The sequence below is a fragment of the Chlamydomonas reinhardtii genome, chromosome 3 (genome assembly GCF_000002595.2).
Source record: "Chlamydomonas reinhardtii strain CC-503 cw92 mt+ chromosome 3, whole genome shotgun sequence".
NCBI lineage: Eukaryota > Viridiplantae > Chlorophyta > Chlorophyceae > Chlamydomonadales > Chlamydomonadaceae > Chlamydomonas > Chlamydomonas reinhardtii.
In genome coordinates, this window is record NC_057006.1 from 53,885 (window position 1) to 67,198 (window position 13,314).

At 58.5% G+C, this 13,314-nt stretch overlaps 1 protein-coding gene across 1 annotated transcript; it reads left to right on the forward strand.

Moving 5' to 3' along the window:
• Positions 1-6,441: 6,441 nt before the first annotated feature.
• CHLRE_03g143787v5 (uncharacterized protein) lies at positions 6,442-11,773 on the forward strand. Its single transcript, XM_043060353.1, has 4 exons — positions 6,442-6,597; positions 6,894-9,128; positions 9,260-9,784; positions 10,006-11,773. Exons 2-4 carry the CDS (start codon positions 6,969-6,971, stop codon positions 10,504-10,506), a joined length of 3,186 nt encoding a protein of 1,061 aa, XP_042925482.1. The 5' UTR covers positions 6,442-6,597; positions 6,894-6,968; the 3' UTR covers positions 10,507-11,773.
• Positions 11,774-13,314: the final 1,541 nt, after the last annotated feature.

The following is a 13,314-nucleotide window of genomic DNA, read 5'->3' on the forward strand; positions in this document are numbered from 1 at the left end:
AGCGTATGCTAACTAAGGCAAGCATTGAAGTAATGGCAACATCCGTGTCTTACTCTGGTTACGCAAGGACTGGTACTTAAGCTGCCAGCGCCCCTGTGGGTTGACAAACATGCCCATGGAAGTCAATGCAGACGAAGGAGGGCGGCCCAGCAAAGCGGAATTCCCCGGCAAAGTGAAATTCAGCTGAAGCTGGCGGCGTTCCATGTCGGTGTTTAATGGTGGTGGCGGTTCAGCCACCAACGAGTTATTGAGGAATTGATGATCATGATCAGCTGTGTGGTCCGCGTCCAAGCTACCACGTGAATCCAGCTGTAACACCCACAACTCATTACTGGGCAACAGTGGCCCTGCAATAAGCTTAAAGGCTCCGCATTCAATGGGTTCAGGGCATGAGTATGTGTGCTTAACTCACCACCATCTTGCGGTTGAACAACGCCGCCAAACATCACCACAATGTTATCGCTGTTGTCGCCACCTGGCTCTGATGAACCATCCAAAGCCCAAGCAGACATACTAGCCCCCTCACGAGGCTGCGGCCAAGGCGCGGTTACATCCATGCCCGGAACCAACGGCTGTGCAATCCAACGACCGACATAGTCCGAGTTAGCAGCATGACCTGTGCGAGAATGCAAGTGCGCATCATTATGCGCGCCTAGCAAACGGTGTGTGACCGAGGCACGGCGTACCTGCATCAATGTTTGAACCTTGAACACCCGACTGCCATACCAGAATGAAAGCATCTGACAACAAATCGACAGGCGTGTGCAATAAGGGGGTAATAGAGCCAGCGGCGGGAGCAGAATTGGCGTGTATGCTCCCTTCATCCTCAAACCACTCGCTGCCGCTAAGGGCTGAAACGATGCCCTCCGTCTGCTCTTCCAGCGCCTGGGGCATCGCTGGCATCACAGTGGTAGCTCTGCCGCCGAACACCATTACTGCATACGTTGATGAAGCATATTCTGGGCAACGGTCGTTGTCACTGTTAGAAGCAGGCTGTAGAGAGATGGACATTAGAGTTGCTGCTGGGTGCACACGATTCCCGAGGACTTCCAGCAGCAATACAGCGGCTTCCAAGCGGTCCTGGGATACGCCCACTCTGCCCCCAAATGATGCATTTACTGCATGTGCTGCAACAACAAGACATGCATCCTGCTGCGGAGCAACGTGCGTCAGTTTCCGTGAGTCCTGAAGCTCAACGTGGGTCGGCCATGACAGGCACGACACCAACGAACTGCCAGCAGCCGTGGCCGAGAGTGATGTGTGCAGCATGTGCACTGCCAATGGGTTTGGGGGTTGCTCTGTCCATTGGCAAGACTTAGAGTTTAGCAATGCAATATATGCAAGAAAACTCTCACCTGTGTCTAGTACAGAAGGTGCCAAAGCTAGGAACGCGACTGAAAAAGCTGCTGAGCAGCTATCAATACGTATAGCGCCTAAAACATGACGGTTAGAAGCAAATTGCAGGAATGCAGGGTCGTTATCCAGACCAGTACCACCCGTTGCTGGCGGTGGGGTATTGAGCTCTTGGGCAGTCCTCCAGCTGGTGGGCCAATCACGTACATCAGCACCTTGTTCTGGCACGAATAACATCACCGCCCGGTTTGGTGCAGTCAGTCCGCTGGCTGCTTGCAATAATATATCATTCATGCGGTCACTTGAAGAAACATGGCACAAGACTCCCGGCTCATTTGCATGTGACTGATTTGATGTTATGCTTGAAGCAGATAGTGCGCCCAGCAAGAGAAGGTTGGCCGGAGGTGCCAGAACATTCTCTGCTACCTCTGGCTTAACCGTTGCCCACCGAGCCAATGGTTGTGGACCTGAACCCCCAATGAACATTGCCGATCCGGAGTCGCTGAACAAATTCAGTAGTGCCATTGTTATCGGTTGTGGTGGGACAGGGTACATCCATTGCAGAGTAAGTGCCGTTGTGCTGTACTGATCAACATCACTGCTGGAGGTTGCAAGCTCGAAGGCCCTTGAAAGGCTTGGCAGTTCCAAGCCAATGAGGTACGGTTTCCCAACGCTGTGGAACATGCCGCAGTCCACCACAGTACTACCGTCCTCAGCCACAGGACCGGGCCCCAGTCGCTCCATGACAAGGCCAGGGGCGGAGGCCGGCCCCGAAAGTCGCAGGCTACTGAATGGTGCTGAGTCCCAGGGCTGGACGGCTAGTGCGCTTGGGGTGCCGTGTTGCAACGACAGGTTGATGATCTCAATGTATGAGTCCAGAACGGCAAGTACTGCCCACGTAGCTGACGACAAAGTAGGCATCGCATCATGTGGCGCCGGATATGTTGCTCCAAGTCTGGTAACTTGATCCTTGGATAGGCTGAAAGATGACTGCGCGACGTCAGGGTTGCTAGGTGGTGGAACGTTTGGGGTGTTGACTGCCCTCGTCGGCATCGTATGCGATGGCCATGACCAAGGCGGTGTAGTAGCTTCGACACCAGCAGGTGTTGCCGGTGATGGATGCAAAGTGGGCTCCGCGTGTGGAGGTACCAGCGCCATGGCTGCCAAGACCTCCTGCAGATGGACAGCTGTTGGGCTAAGCGGCAAGTCCATGTCGGTCAGACTGTCTGAGCCAGTAGACATCACATTGCCAACGAGCCCATGTGCAACCATGAACTCCAAACCAAAAATGTTCACAGCCAGAATAGAGCGGGCATGCAGCCGATGCACAAAGCCGTCTGGTGTCCTGCTGGCATTGTTATTGCGTACAGCTTGCAGTCCGTTGACCTGTAACCGCCGCCAAACCCCGCTGCTCCGATAGCAGACCCACGTATCCGTTAACCTGACACGCAGGGCGGCAGGGCAAAGGCAAGGAACGGCATAAATGATGCATGAAAGCAAGTCGACAATGCATAATGGCACGCTTGCACAGCAAGTAAGCCCGGGTAAGCCCACCTTACAAGGAGTCCAGCATGACGGTTTAGCTCGGAATAAACCTCATCAGGCGTGCCAGGTGCCTCAGTCACATTGACCGACCCTTGTAAAACTGTTCCCCATCCACCCGAAAGGTAAACTCGGTCTCCAGAAGGAGATACCGTCAGAGCTGCACCTATTCGCGCGCGTGGTCGTGCAACGCCTGCATTTGGAAATGACCACAGGTTAGACAGTTTTGCTTTCGCAAACGAAAGCAAGTTTGTAAGATCGAGCCCGGTCAAGCAGAGAGCTAGCTAGGTATTGCGGAGCCAGATAGAAAGCGATGCACGCAACCTACCACCGCTCGTCGCTTGGCCACCCAAAACGCCACAGAGGTGCTGGCTTCTCCCAGTATCCATGTCTATGGCTATCAGGTCTGAAAGCAGACGCCAGCCGACAACGGGTACTTGTGCCGAGGTGCTTTGATGACCGCGACGCGTAGCACCTCCAAACACAAAGAGCATGCGGCCCAAAGCTGAAGCGGCGTGGCCCCATCGCCCAGGCAGTATGTCTTGATTGTCGTCTGCGGCTGTACACATGTACTCATCTTTACTGCTGGTGTCGTTTGAAGACGTATTCAGGGTTTTCTGCAAGCAAGGAAATATAAAGGGCTGTTGTGGGCGCAATGTCATGCACAGTCGATGTATGGTCGGTTGTTATGTCTTCCCCGCCAGAGTATTCGAACGCTTGCTTGATTCTTGCCGAAGACGGCAGGGTGGACTCGCCCCCACACAAGAGGAGCGAGCCCCTTCCGCTTCGTGCCCCAGATGCCGATGTCGCTTAGTACTGTAGTTGCACTCGCTGCCAGTCAGTTTCATACATAGTGCGCAATTCGCCTCAGCAAAGTGCCACAAGACATCATCACACGTGCAAAATGCACAGTGGCACATAGTTACTTGGTTCGTGGAGTCCTGGGAATGACGGGTTAACCTGATCCTGGCCTACTTGCACACACGCATGGCCACACGCCGCCTTGCATACGGCCGTGCCCTTCCCACCATGTCTCTTGATGCAACTTTTACCGCACGCGCATAACAAACACGACATAGAGGGACTGATGGAAAGCTGGGCCTTTTGTAAGTGTACGTATCGCGATGTCAAGTGATTGCATGCCGACATGTCAAGTCCGTTGGGTGCAGATCGCCCACACCGCACGCCCTGGAGCTCCTTGACATGCTCAAACGCCCATACCTTGCCACCCCGCCCATGCGGCATTGTTTTTTTGTTGTAACCACGGGTTGTAACCCTCCGCACTCATGCCGTGAGGGACGACCTCCGGCCCAGAGAGAAGCAAGTCTCTGGTTGTGGGTGCGACATTAGACGGGCCAGCAGTATTGATGAACAGAAACCACCACCATCCCCACGCGCCTCTCACAATCCACTTATGTGTTGCTATGCATTGAATCTTGGCTGGGCCGCCTGTCCCAGGTTCTACAAGGAACCCCGTAGACTAGTCGAGAGGCGCGTGCGTATCATCACTGCTGCACCACCCTTGTTTGAGGGACATGGGTGTAGCTCGCTCAGTTGATAAGGGACATGGATGGGCGTAACAAAATGGGCGTAACAACGTGCCCTAGCTAGGCATCCAACTATGGTCATCATGTGCAAGGAGCCACAGACACGCACATACATGCATCCTCGGCAAGATGGCCCCCCACCTGCTGGCTCCTTTGACCGGCGGGAACCCATGCATGTTGTATGTCGTCCATCCATCCAGAAATACCAAGTAAACTGCAATAGGCATACCACTCGACCACGCCATCACCGCCGAGCAATCCCGCTGAGAGACACAGTGGCACCGCTCACCCCTGGAGGTGCACTTCGCATGCGCACTTTTGATGGGAACAAGAAAGAATGTTGTCGTGCAGCGGATTGCTGAAATTGCGCGACCACAATTCTTATTATGTATGCATCGCAATGCGTGCTGCTGTGGGGCCTGTTGCACCCGTTTGTAAACATCCATACTAGTGTACGGTGCGTGCGGGACGTGCCCGAAACGCCTGGTCCGCGCCATTCTTGCATGAACGCCCATCGACCCCTCCCAGAAACAATGTTAGCGCCACCGCCCAAACACCTCCAGGGACAGCATTAGTGCAGCTTGTTTTGCCAAGATTGATAGAATCAGCGGTGACCCCTATTTGGGTACAAAACATGCACGCCCAAACCCAAATCATAGGGAAGGTGCGCCATGCACGGGCACGGTGGAATAAAAAAATAAATAACCCCGTACGCCAACACGGGGCGTGTTCCGAGGGGTTAGGTGTGTGAGGGCCACGGGGATCCCGGTAGGGATCCCGGTAGGGATCCCGGTAGGAATCCCGGTAGGGTTCCCCGCCCTAGTCCCGTGTCCCGCGTGAGGTGGTGACGCGGCGTCCCCTCTGCTTGGCAGGGGGAGCTGGTGCGTGCCGCCCACCTCCGCGGGCGGGGCTGCTGGCGGTGGGCGGTTACGGCGGTGGGCGGCCTGGCCAGGGCTGACGGGCAGGGTGGCAGGTCCGAAGGTACTGGCAATGACGCATTCGAAACTTCGCCATAACGTGTCTGCGTCAGGCGGCAGCACTTGCCCCACTACTTCCTTGTCCTGCTGGCTCCCAGCACCTTGCACGGGCTACTTTTTGCAACCCGTTGGCTGAGTCACCGCTTCATTCGCCCCATCCAGCGCACCTTCAGGGGGAGGTCTGTCGTTAAGGCCATCCAGCGCCCTTCCATGGAACCGGGATTGTACAACCAGGCTCGATCACCAGGGGCAAGTTGAATGCCGTCGTCGCCTTGCCGCCGGCCACCGTACGCCACCATCTCGCCGGCGATCGCCGTCAGACTGTGGCCATACAGACTTTCAGGCAGTGCCCCACACCATCCTAGTGTGTGTAGGTCACATTCTGCAGCGATAGCCTGCAGGTGTGACAGGCGTGTGGCGAGTTGGGGGCACGTGTGTGGCGGGTCCACGGCCCAAGGCAACATTGCCAGATATGTTGTTTGCTTGAGAGGCCACATGTTTCTACACTGGACTTGCCTTGCCACTTGAATGCAGGACTAGTATCACCGCCAGCCCCAAGAGCAGCCTATTGGTAGCGATTCCTCGCTGACGCTGAATAAAGCCAGGCCAGCTCATAGTACTTGGCATACTAAGAACCGGCATACGATATTTTGGTGTTGACTAGTGAGCGCGACAAGCGGGGGTCATCTTGACGAACCCGGCGCCGGGAAAGAAGGAACGTATTAAACGGTGCTCTAGATTTACAGGTAGCAACTTAAAAGAACTTTTTACTCAGTTGTTGAAAGCATGCGAACGCGTAAGGCCTTCCTAGACAGCTTGCTTGTGCGAACCGCCGCAATATGGAGCTCACAAAACCAATGCAGCTCGAATACAGACTGCAATGCCATGACGCGCCACAGGAGGTCGTCGAGTTTTGACGCCAATTCAGCTCATTCAGCGACATGGCGGAATTCCTCCTCACATGGGTACACCGGCACCATAGTGACTGGCCATTTTTATTTGTTCCTATACATATCTAACAAGGACGCTCAAGTTGTGCAGGCAGTGGCAGCCGACGGCAGTATACCTTAGCTTCCCACGCGTGGTCTCCGGCCTTCAGACACTTTGTATTGTTACGCACTCTAGATGAACTTGAAGCACCAACTATTCTGACCCGCTATATCTGAAAGCCTGCTACGGTAAGCTCGCTTCCAATCTTCATCCTGTCTGCACGCTGCGGTCTTGCTCGGCTTCGCCAAGCCGGCATGTCTAAGTATAGTGTCTATAGCTGGCACTAGATGCCGCTACGCGCGGTGAAGCAAGAGGCACAATCTCCAAGGTCGTGTCTAACCTATAGCTTCGCTCATAACACATAGCACGATTTACAAAGGACACGTAATATATCCCGCCCAAAAGTCGGCGTTCACGCGAAATGAAACGAATACGCATCCACGGTGCCACAGATAAGCACTACGCCCTCTTCCCCACGCTACAGGAGGCGTGCTGGCACACAACTTGTGACTTTCTTCACCTGAGGGCATGCCAGGAGTCAGCTGTTACGCCAGTAAGCATGTTTGGCTCAAACGGGGAACTCCTCAGCGGTTCGCAGTTAGAGATGTTGCGTGTACTACGGCAGCAGCAGGAGCAACAGCACCACCACCAACAACAGCAACAACAACAGCCGCAACGACAACACCAGCAGCCTCTGACAATGCTGCACCAGCAGCAGGGCACAGGGGACATTGGCGGCCCAGGGGTTGCCGCCGTAGCGGGCTTCAACCACATGGGCGCTGTAGGCCAGCTGAGCCGTGGTTCCCATAGCCATGCCATGAGCCGAGCTGCGGCGGGGCTTCATTCCGAGGGATTGGCCCACAGTGGCCTTGGACGCAGCATGGAGGACCAGGCCAGCGGGCTGCAGGCTCTGGCAGAGGACGAAGGCATGGCTACAGCTCACGCTGTACGACGAGGTGCAGCTTCCGTGGCTGCCGCATCGGCAGCTGCCAGCGCTGCACACCACTCCATGGCTACGGGCGCCGGCACGAGCCCAGCCCACGTCAGCGGCCTCTTTGCACAAGATGGCGTAGCCTCGCAGCTTTTGTTGCGAATGGCAAGGATGCCGGGCGGCCCAGGAGTTAGGGGTGCGGCCTTAGGGCACCTGCTGCGTCACCTGCAGCCGGCTAATGGCCACAGCGCTGACGGTCAGGATACCGCCGGTGACATCGACGCTGGGCCCGCGGATGGACACCATCTGCGGCGGCAGCAGCAGCAGCAGCAGCAGCAGCAACTTGAGCAGCAGCAACCGCGGGCTTGGCCACCTGCCGTTGCAACGCGGCTTGGTGAAGGTGCGCTGCTGTCTGCAGCGGATGCTCACGACACTCTGGCCGCGCTGCGTAGCCGCCGGAGGTCGGACGCAGACGCAGACATGGAGCCGGACAAGGGCGGGCCACATTTAATGAGCCACGCGTGGGAGCAGCACCAGCGGCAGCTTCGATCTATGGAAGTGGACCACCGGCGTGGCCTTGCCGTCGGCACCAGTTTCCATAGTCGCACGGAGGACCTGGCAATTGGTGTTCGTGCTCACCGGCATACAGGAGGTTTGCTGGGTCGAGTCTCTGTGACTGCTGGGAGGGACGCAGCCCTTGCATCGGGGCAGGACGAGGTGCACGTGCAAGGAGCAGCGCAGGCACGCCCTTCGTCAGTGCCAGCAGTTCAGCCATGGCCGCGGAAGCGAGCAAGCGGCAGCGGGCTGGAGATGGGGCAACACGGCGAGGGGGTCATAGCTGTCGGAGGTGCGCAAGCCGGAGCTTCAGCGCCACGTGAGCAGCAACGTGCACACTCTTCAGCGGCCGCCGACCATGACTCTGATGTAGAGGAGGTGCCCCCGCCACAGCACACGGCTGTTGGGCACGAAAACGCCCCGCGTCGGCTGCACGAGCCTGGCGTGGGCACTGGCGCAGCCTCCGAGTGGCGGCCGCCAGTGTGGTCCGGGGAGCCATCAGTGCTGACTGAGCAGCTGCGTAAAGCTGTTCCCTTCCTGCTTGCAGCGGGCAAGCGGTTCGAGCCGATGGCGGCAAAGGTGCTGCAGCAGATTCGGGACCGCCGGCTTCAGCCAGAACAGTCAGGGCAAAAGCCAATGCCTTCAACACACGAATTGCAGCAGCAGCAGCAGCAGCAGAAGCAGCAGCACATATTACAGCATCACGCAGATGCGGAAAGTGACCAGGCGGGTCCTGACCGTCGCCGGGGCAGTTTGGACAGGACACCACCGCGCAAACTGCAAGCCACGCAGCGCTCGGTGCCGACAACGGCTCAACCAGACAGTGCTCCTCAGCAGCGCACACAAATGCCTGCACCAATTAGGTGGCATGGCCAAGGAGCGAAGCAGCCAGTCATAACGCAAGGGCGTGGGGTTGTCGTGACAGCTCGGTCGGATCAGCCGCGACTTGTTACCAATAAGTTGCCGCCCCAGACCCGGGTGCTGCCGGGCTCCGGCCGGACACCTCCGCCTGTGATTCGTCCAGGGCCCGGCCTGCCTGTTCCAGCTTGCGGCCCGTTGCGTGGCAGCGTGCTGGCTCCTTCGGCGGCTACAGTAGCTCCTACCCAACTGCACCAGCCAGCTGCTGCTGTCGCTGTACGCCTCTCTGCAAGCGTGCTTCCGGCGGACGCCGTAGTGCTAAGTGACGTGGACGTGTTACTGACAACCATTGGCGGACTCCTGACTCGCGCGCCGGTGCGTGGGCATGGGTGTATGGGACAACGGGCGTACAGTGTGGGCGGCTGGAAGGGGTTGACGCCTAAGCAATTCGTCAGTATTTGGTGCCGGTACAGTCCTGCCCTGTACCATTGTTTATTTGCCCGCAGGCATATGGCATTGTCAGCATCACAGCGCTGCTGGGGCTGCATGCCAAACTGTGCGTACGCCGCGGAGTTGCGCTGAGCCCATGGGTGCTGGGCCAGTCACGGACGCTGGCTGCGATGCAGGCGTCCGCGCGCAGCCGTAGCGCAGACGCCTCTGCGCTGGCTGCCTGCGACACTAAACTGCTGCTGCTGCTGGATATGGGCGCTGGCGGCCTGGGCCTCGATGCCAGCCGCCCGCCGCGCGTGCAGCAGACCTGTCGGAGGGGCGCCGGCGGCCGCAGCGCTGGCGTGTTGGACACGTCGCAGCTGGGCAGCTGGTTTGTGGTCCACTGGTGGCCGGACAAGGAGGCCGACGAGGTACTGCAGGGCGTGGGGGGCACTGGTGGCAGCGGATCATGTGGACGGCCACAGCTGGAGTCTCTTCATGCGTTTGCTGCCCGCTTCCTCCCGCAAGGCGTCTCGGGCCGTGCAGCGGCTGAGGACACGGCTGAGGCAGAGCAGGCGGTGTTGGAGCTCATCAGCGTGCTGGTAAGAGTCATGCAGGGCTGGACAGTGCATTGCATATGGCTTTGGGTTTGAGCGATGCATAGGACAGGAAGGTTGTTGCATCCTGACTGCTGGGAGCTGGTCCCTTGAAATGTTGCATGCATGCTGACGAGGACGGCGGCCGTCAAGGTTTGTGAGCTTGCGTCCATACATTTCTTCCCGATTGGCCTGCTTGTGTGCCGCCCGTGCCCTGCCTCTTGCAGCCTTACCCCGAGTCGTCGGGCGTCAAGGGCCTGGAAGCACTAAGGGCTGCGCTCACCAGTGGCAGCGTTCAAGAGCACGAGCTGCTGCCGCTGGCACAGTGGTGGCAGGGCGGGCCGGGGCCATGCTCGGCTCTTGGTGCTGCTCACGGCGCGGCAGCAGAGCACCAGCGCCTCTACAACGAGCAGCACGTGCAGGCTCTCGGTGACATCGACGCCCAGCAGGACCCGGGGGGAAGTAGCGGCGTGTTCGCTGCGCTGCTGCTGCTAGCCGAGGCCGCGGTAGAGCCCCAGCCGGCCAAGGAGACAGCGCAGGAGCAGTCGGTGTCGGCTCCAGACACGTCCGTGCGACAGGAGGGACGCAACCAGAACCAACCGCTGTCGGCGCATGGAGCAGCCCAAGACGCAGTGGATGGCGGACATGAGGGCAGCGCAGACGATGTAGCAACAGAACAGCCACAGGTGGAGCCACCTAGCGAATCAGCTTCGCCCAAGCTTGATTAGGTTGTGGGGAGCGCCGGCGGCAATTTTGATAGTAGTTTGAAGTACTAGCGTTTTGTGAAGCAGGTGCAGCAGCACGTTTCCTTGGTGTGACCAAGGCAAACTTAAGTTGGCTGGAGTTTGGGGGCCGAGCGGAGGCAGGCTGAGGTTACCAGGCGTGGCTAGTAGATGCAGGTTGGGCACATGCGATCTGAGGCAGGTTTGTAGCTGCACGTCCACAGCGTGCACGTGCGCAAGGAACAGGCTACTCGAGTTGGGTGATGCATTGCCTGCACTGCATTGCCAGTAATCTCACACCGGGCGCAACAGCCGTGTACTTCAGTCAGGCCTGCGAGAAAGGAATTGAGAAAGGTCGGTAGCGAGCTTAAGGAAGATGCTTAGGTACTGGGAAGCATGACATTTGGACTCCGGTCCGGGATGCTCGCTACATTAGGTAGACTGGGTTTATTGGTTGCACATGTATGGCTAAAAGACGCTGGCGTATCGTCACCTTGCCCTTCAGAACGTTAGGTGGCAGCCCGTGCTTGGATTGAAGCCGTTGCATGTTGGTACACGAAGATGCTTCACGAAACGAATGCGCACGGTGTTGGTTGGTACACGTGGATTGACGTGCTTGAAAAAATGCAACACGCACAAGCGAACATGACGTTGTAGAGCCGAGGCCGTGGTACACGTGTGAAGGTTTGGGTAAGCGACGGTGAAGGCAGCGGGTGACCAGCGTACCGAATGCGGCCAGGCGAACACGGAATCCCATACACACCCGGAACACACGCACGAAATAGTAAGACAGCGCGTGTCTCTGTATTATTCGAGCGAGGCTAGCGTGACGTACAGCAAGGCTTTCAGGGATGGTTGCCGCGCACGATTCCGCGAGGAGGCAGGGAGCAGGACATGTGCAACGATAGGTTGCCAAGCCAAGTTGGTATCGCGCACCTTTAGTGCAAGAACGCATTGACCTTGATGGTAAAGGAAGAAAGAAGCTGGGGGCTGGTGAAGAGCACAGGGTTCAGATGCATGGGGCATGTCCGGTTCACGGGGACCGTTATGTCCTTGTGTAGGGGAGGGCATTCAGCATGGTGGCAGCATGGGGTCCTGCAAGGCAGGGTGGCTTTGTAGTGTGTACACGGCTACAAACCGTACTGCGTGCCCTCCCCCTGACATGTGCACCAGGGGCAACGAGGCAGGCAAGGCATAATGAAGCCACACAAATTGAAACAGGCAGGAAGGCTCTGGGAAGGGACAAGTGTTCCCCGGTCACGGGAAAAGGGGCTGAGCCCCTCCACAGTCTGAGGCCGAACAACCTCATCGCCCGGACATAGCCGGGGTCAATTTCACAGGCACATAGCCAAACCAGGTGCCTAGCAATCGCGATGCCACAGCAGAGCTAACCGCAGCCAGACGTAACACAGTTGTCAACAGCCGCACTACTTGTCATGCCGCTACGCATGCCCTGCCAGCCCCACCGCGGACCGCTACCTAGACACCAGCCAGCTCCTCAGCCTGCGCGCTTGCACCGCTTCTTGGGCGGCGCTGCGCTCTCCTCCTCCACATGGCCTTTCCCGCCCGCTCCGCTACCAAGATGCGCGCACGCGCCCCCGCTGCTGCCGCCGCTGCCGCTGCCGCCGCCGCCGCCGCCGCCGCCAGTCTGCAGCGATGCAGGTCGCTTGTGCCCCAGCAGCATCTCCACCAGCGCGTGCCGGATGTTGGTTGCGGAGTTGACGTCACGTCCCTGCACCTACCGTCGGGAGGGTACAGTGAGTGACTCCCGCTGAGCCCACGACTGAGCCGTCACCCAGCCGTCACCCAGCCATCACCCACTGAGCCCCACTGAGTTCTCACCCACTGAGCCGTGTCATCCACGTGTCATCCCCACTGAGCCCCACTGAGCCCACGAGGCCACGACTGAGCCCCACTGAGCCCCACTGAGCCGTCACCCAGCCAGCCATCAACCAGCCAGCCGCCCGCACGCAAAGTGGACTCACCCACACCGTCCCGCAGTGGTTGCACACTTGGACTTGGTGAGCACGTGAGCCCCCCCATGGTACGACCGCCTGCAGGCAGCGCTGCGCAGCGGCATCTTCCTAGTACTAATTCTATGTGTCATGTTTATTAAGGGTGTGGGACTCAGCCCCACACCCCTGACGCAGGCAGGCAGGCAGGCAGGCACGGACAAGCGCAACGATTGAGGGGCCGTAGCTCAGGACGGCGGACGTGGGGGCGGGCGAGAGGCGCGCGCGGGGTGGGTGGGGATGGGGGTTGGCGGGCAGGGGGGGGTGTTGTGGGTGGGTGGGCGGCGCACGGTGATGGCATGGCACGGCGTGCCTGTGCGTAGAGGGGACGGGCGCGCTGTCACTGCTACTAAGCATAAGACGCAGCACCGGCGGGTTGTGTGCGCGTGTGTGCAAGGGGCGCTAGGTGTTGCACGTGGGAGTGACTGGTCGTGATGAGAAGGTGCGGTGCGGGTGTGCGTACATCAGGAAGGGAAGGGAAAACGGAAATCCCCAAGACGGCAAGACAACCACAGGTCACCGCCTGCGTCTGCACACAAGGTGTCACGCAGTTGCTACCCAACCCACGCTCGGGCCTGCTCATTAAGCCGCGGCGCTCACGGCAAGGCCACACATGCCAGCCCTTGCATCTGACCACAACACACACACACATCCCCCATTGCCACGCTGTCATCACTATGCCATGATAAGTGTAGGCGCGAGTGCGTCTGGGGCAACCATGGAGGCAGTTAGGTCGTGCCGGTTTGCCTCGGAGCAGAGGAGTGCACCGATGGCTGCACTCATTTCCGTGCCAGCTGTTTTG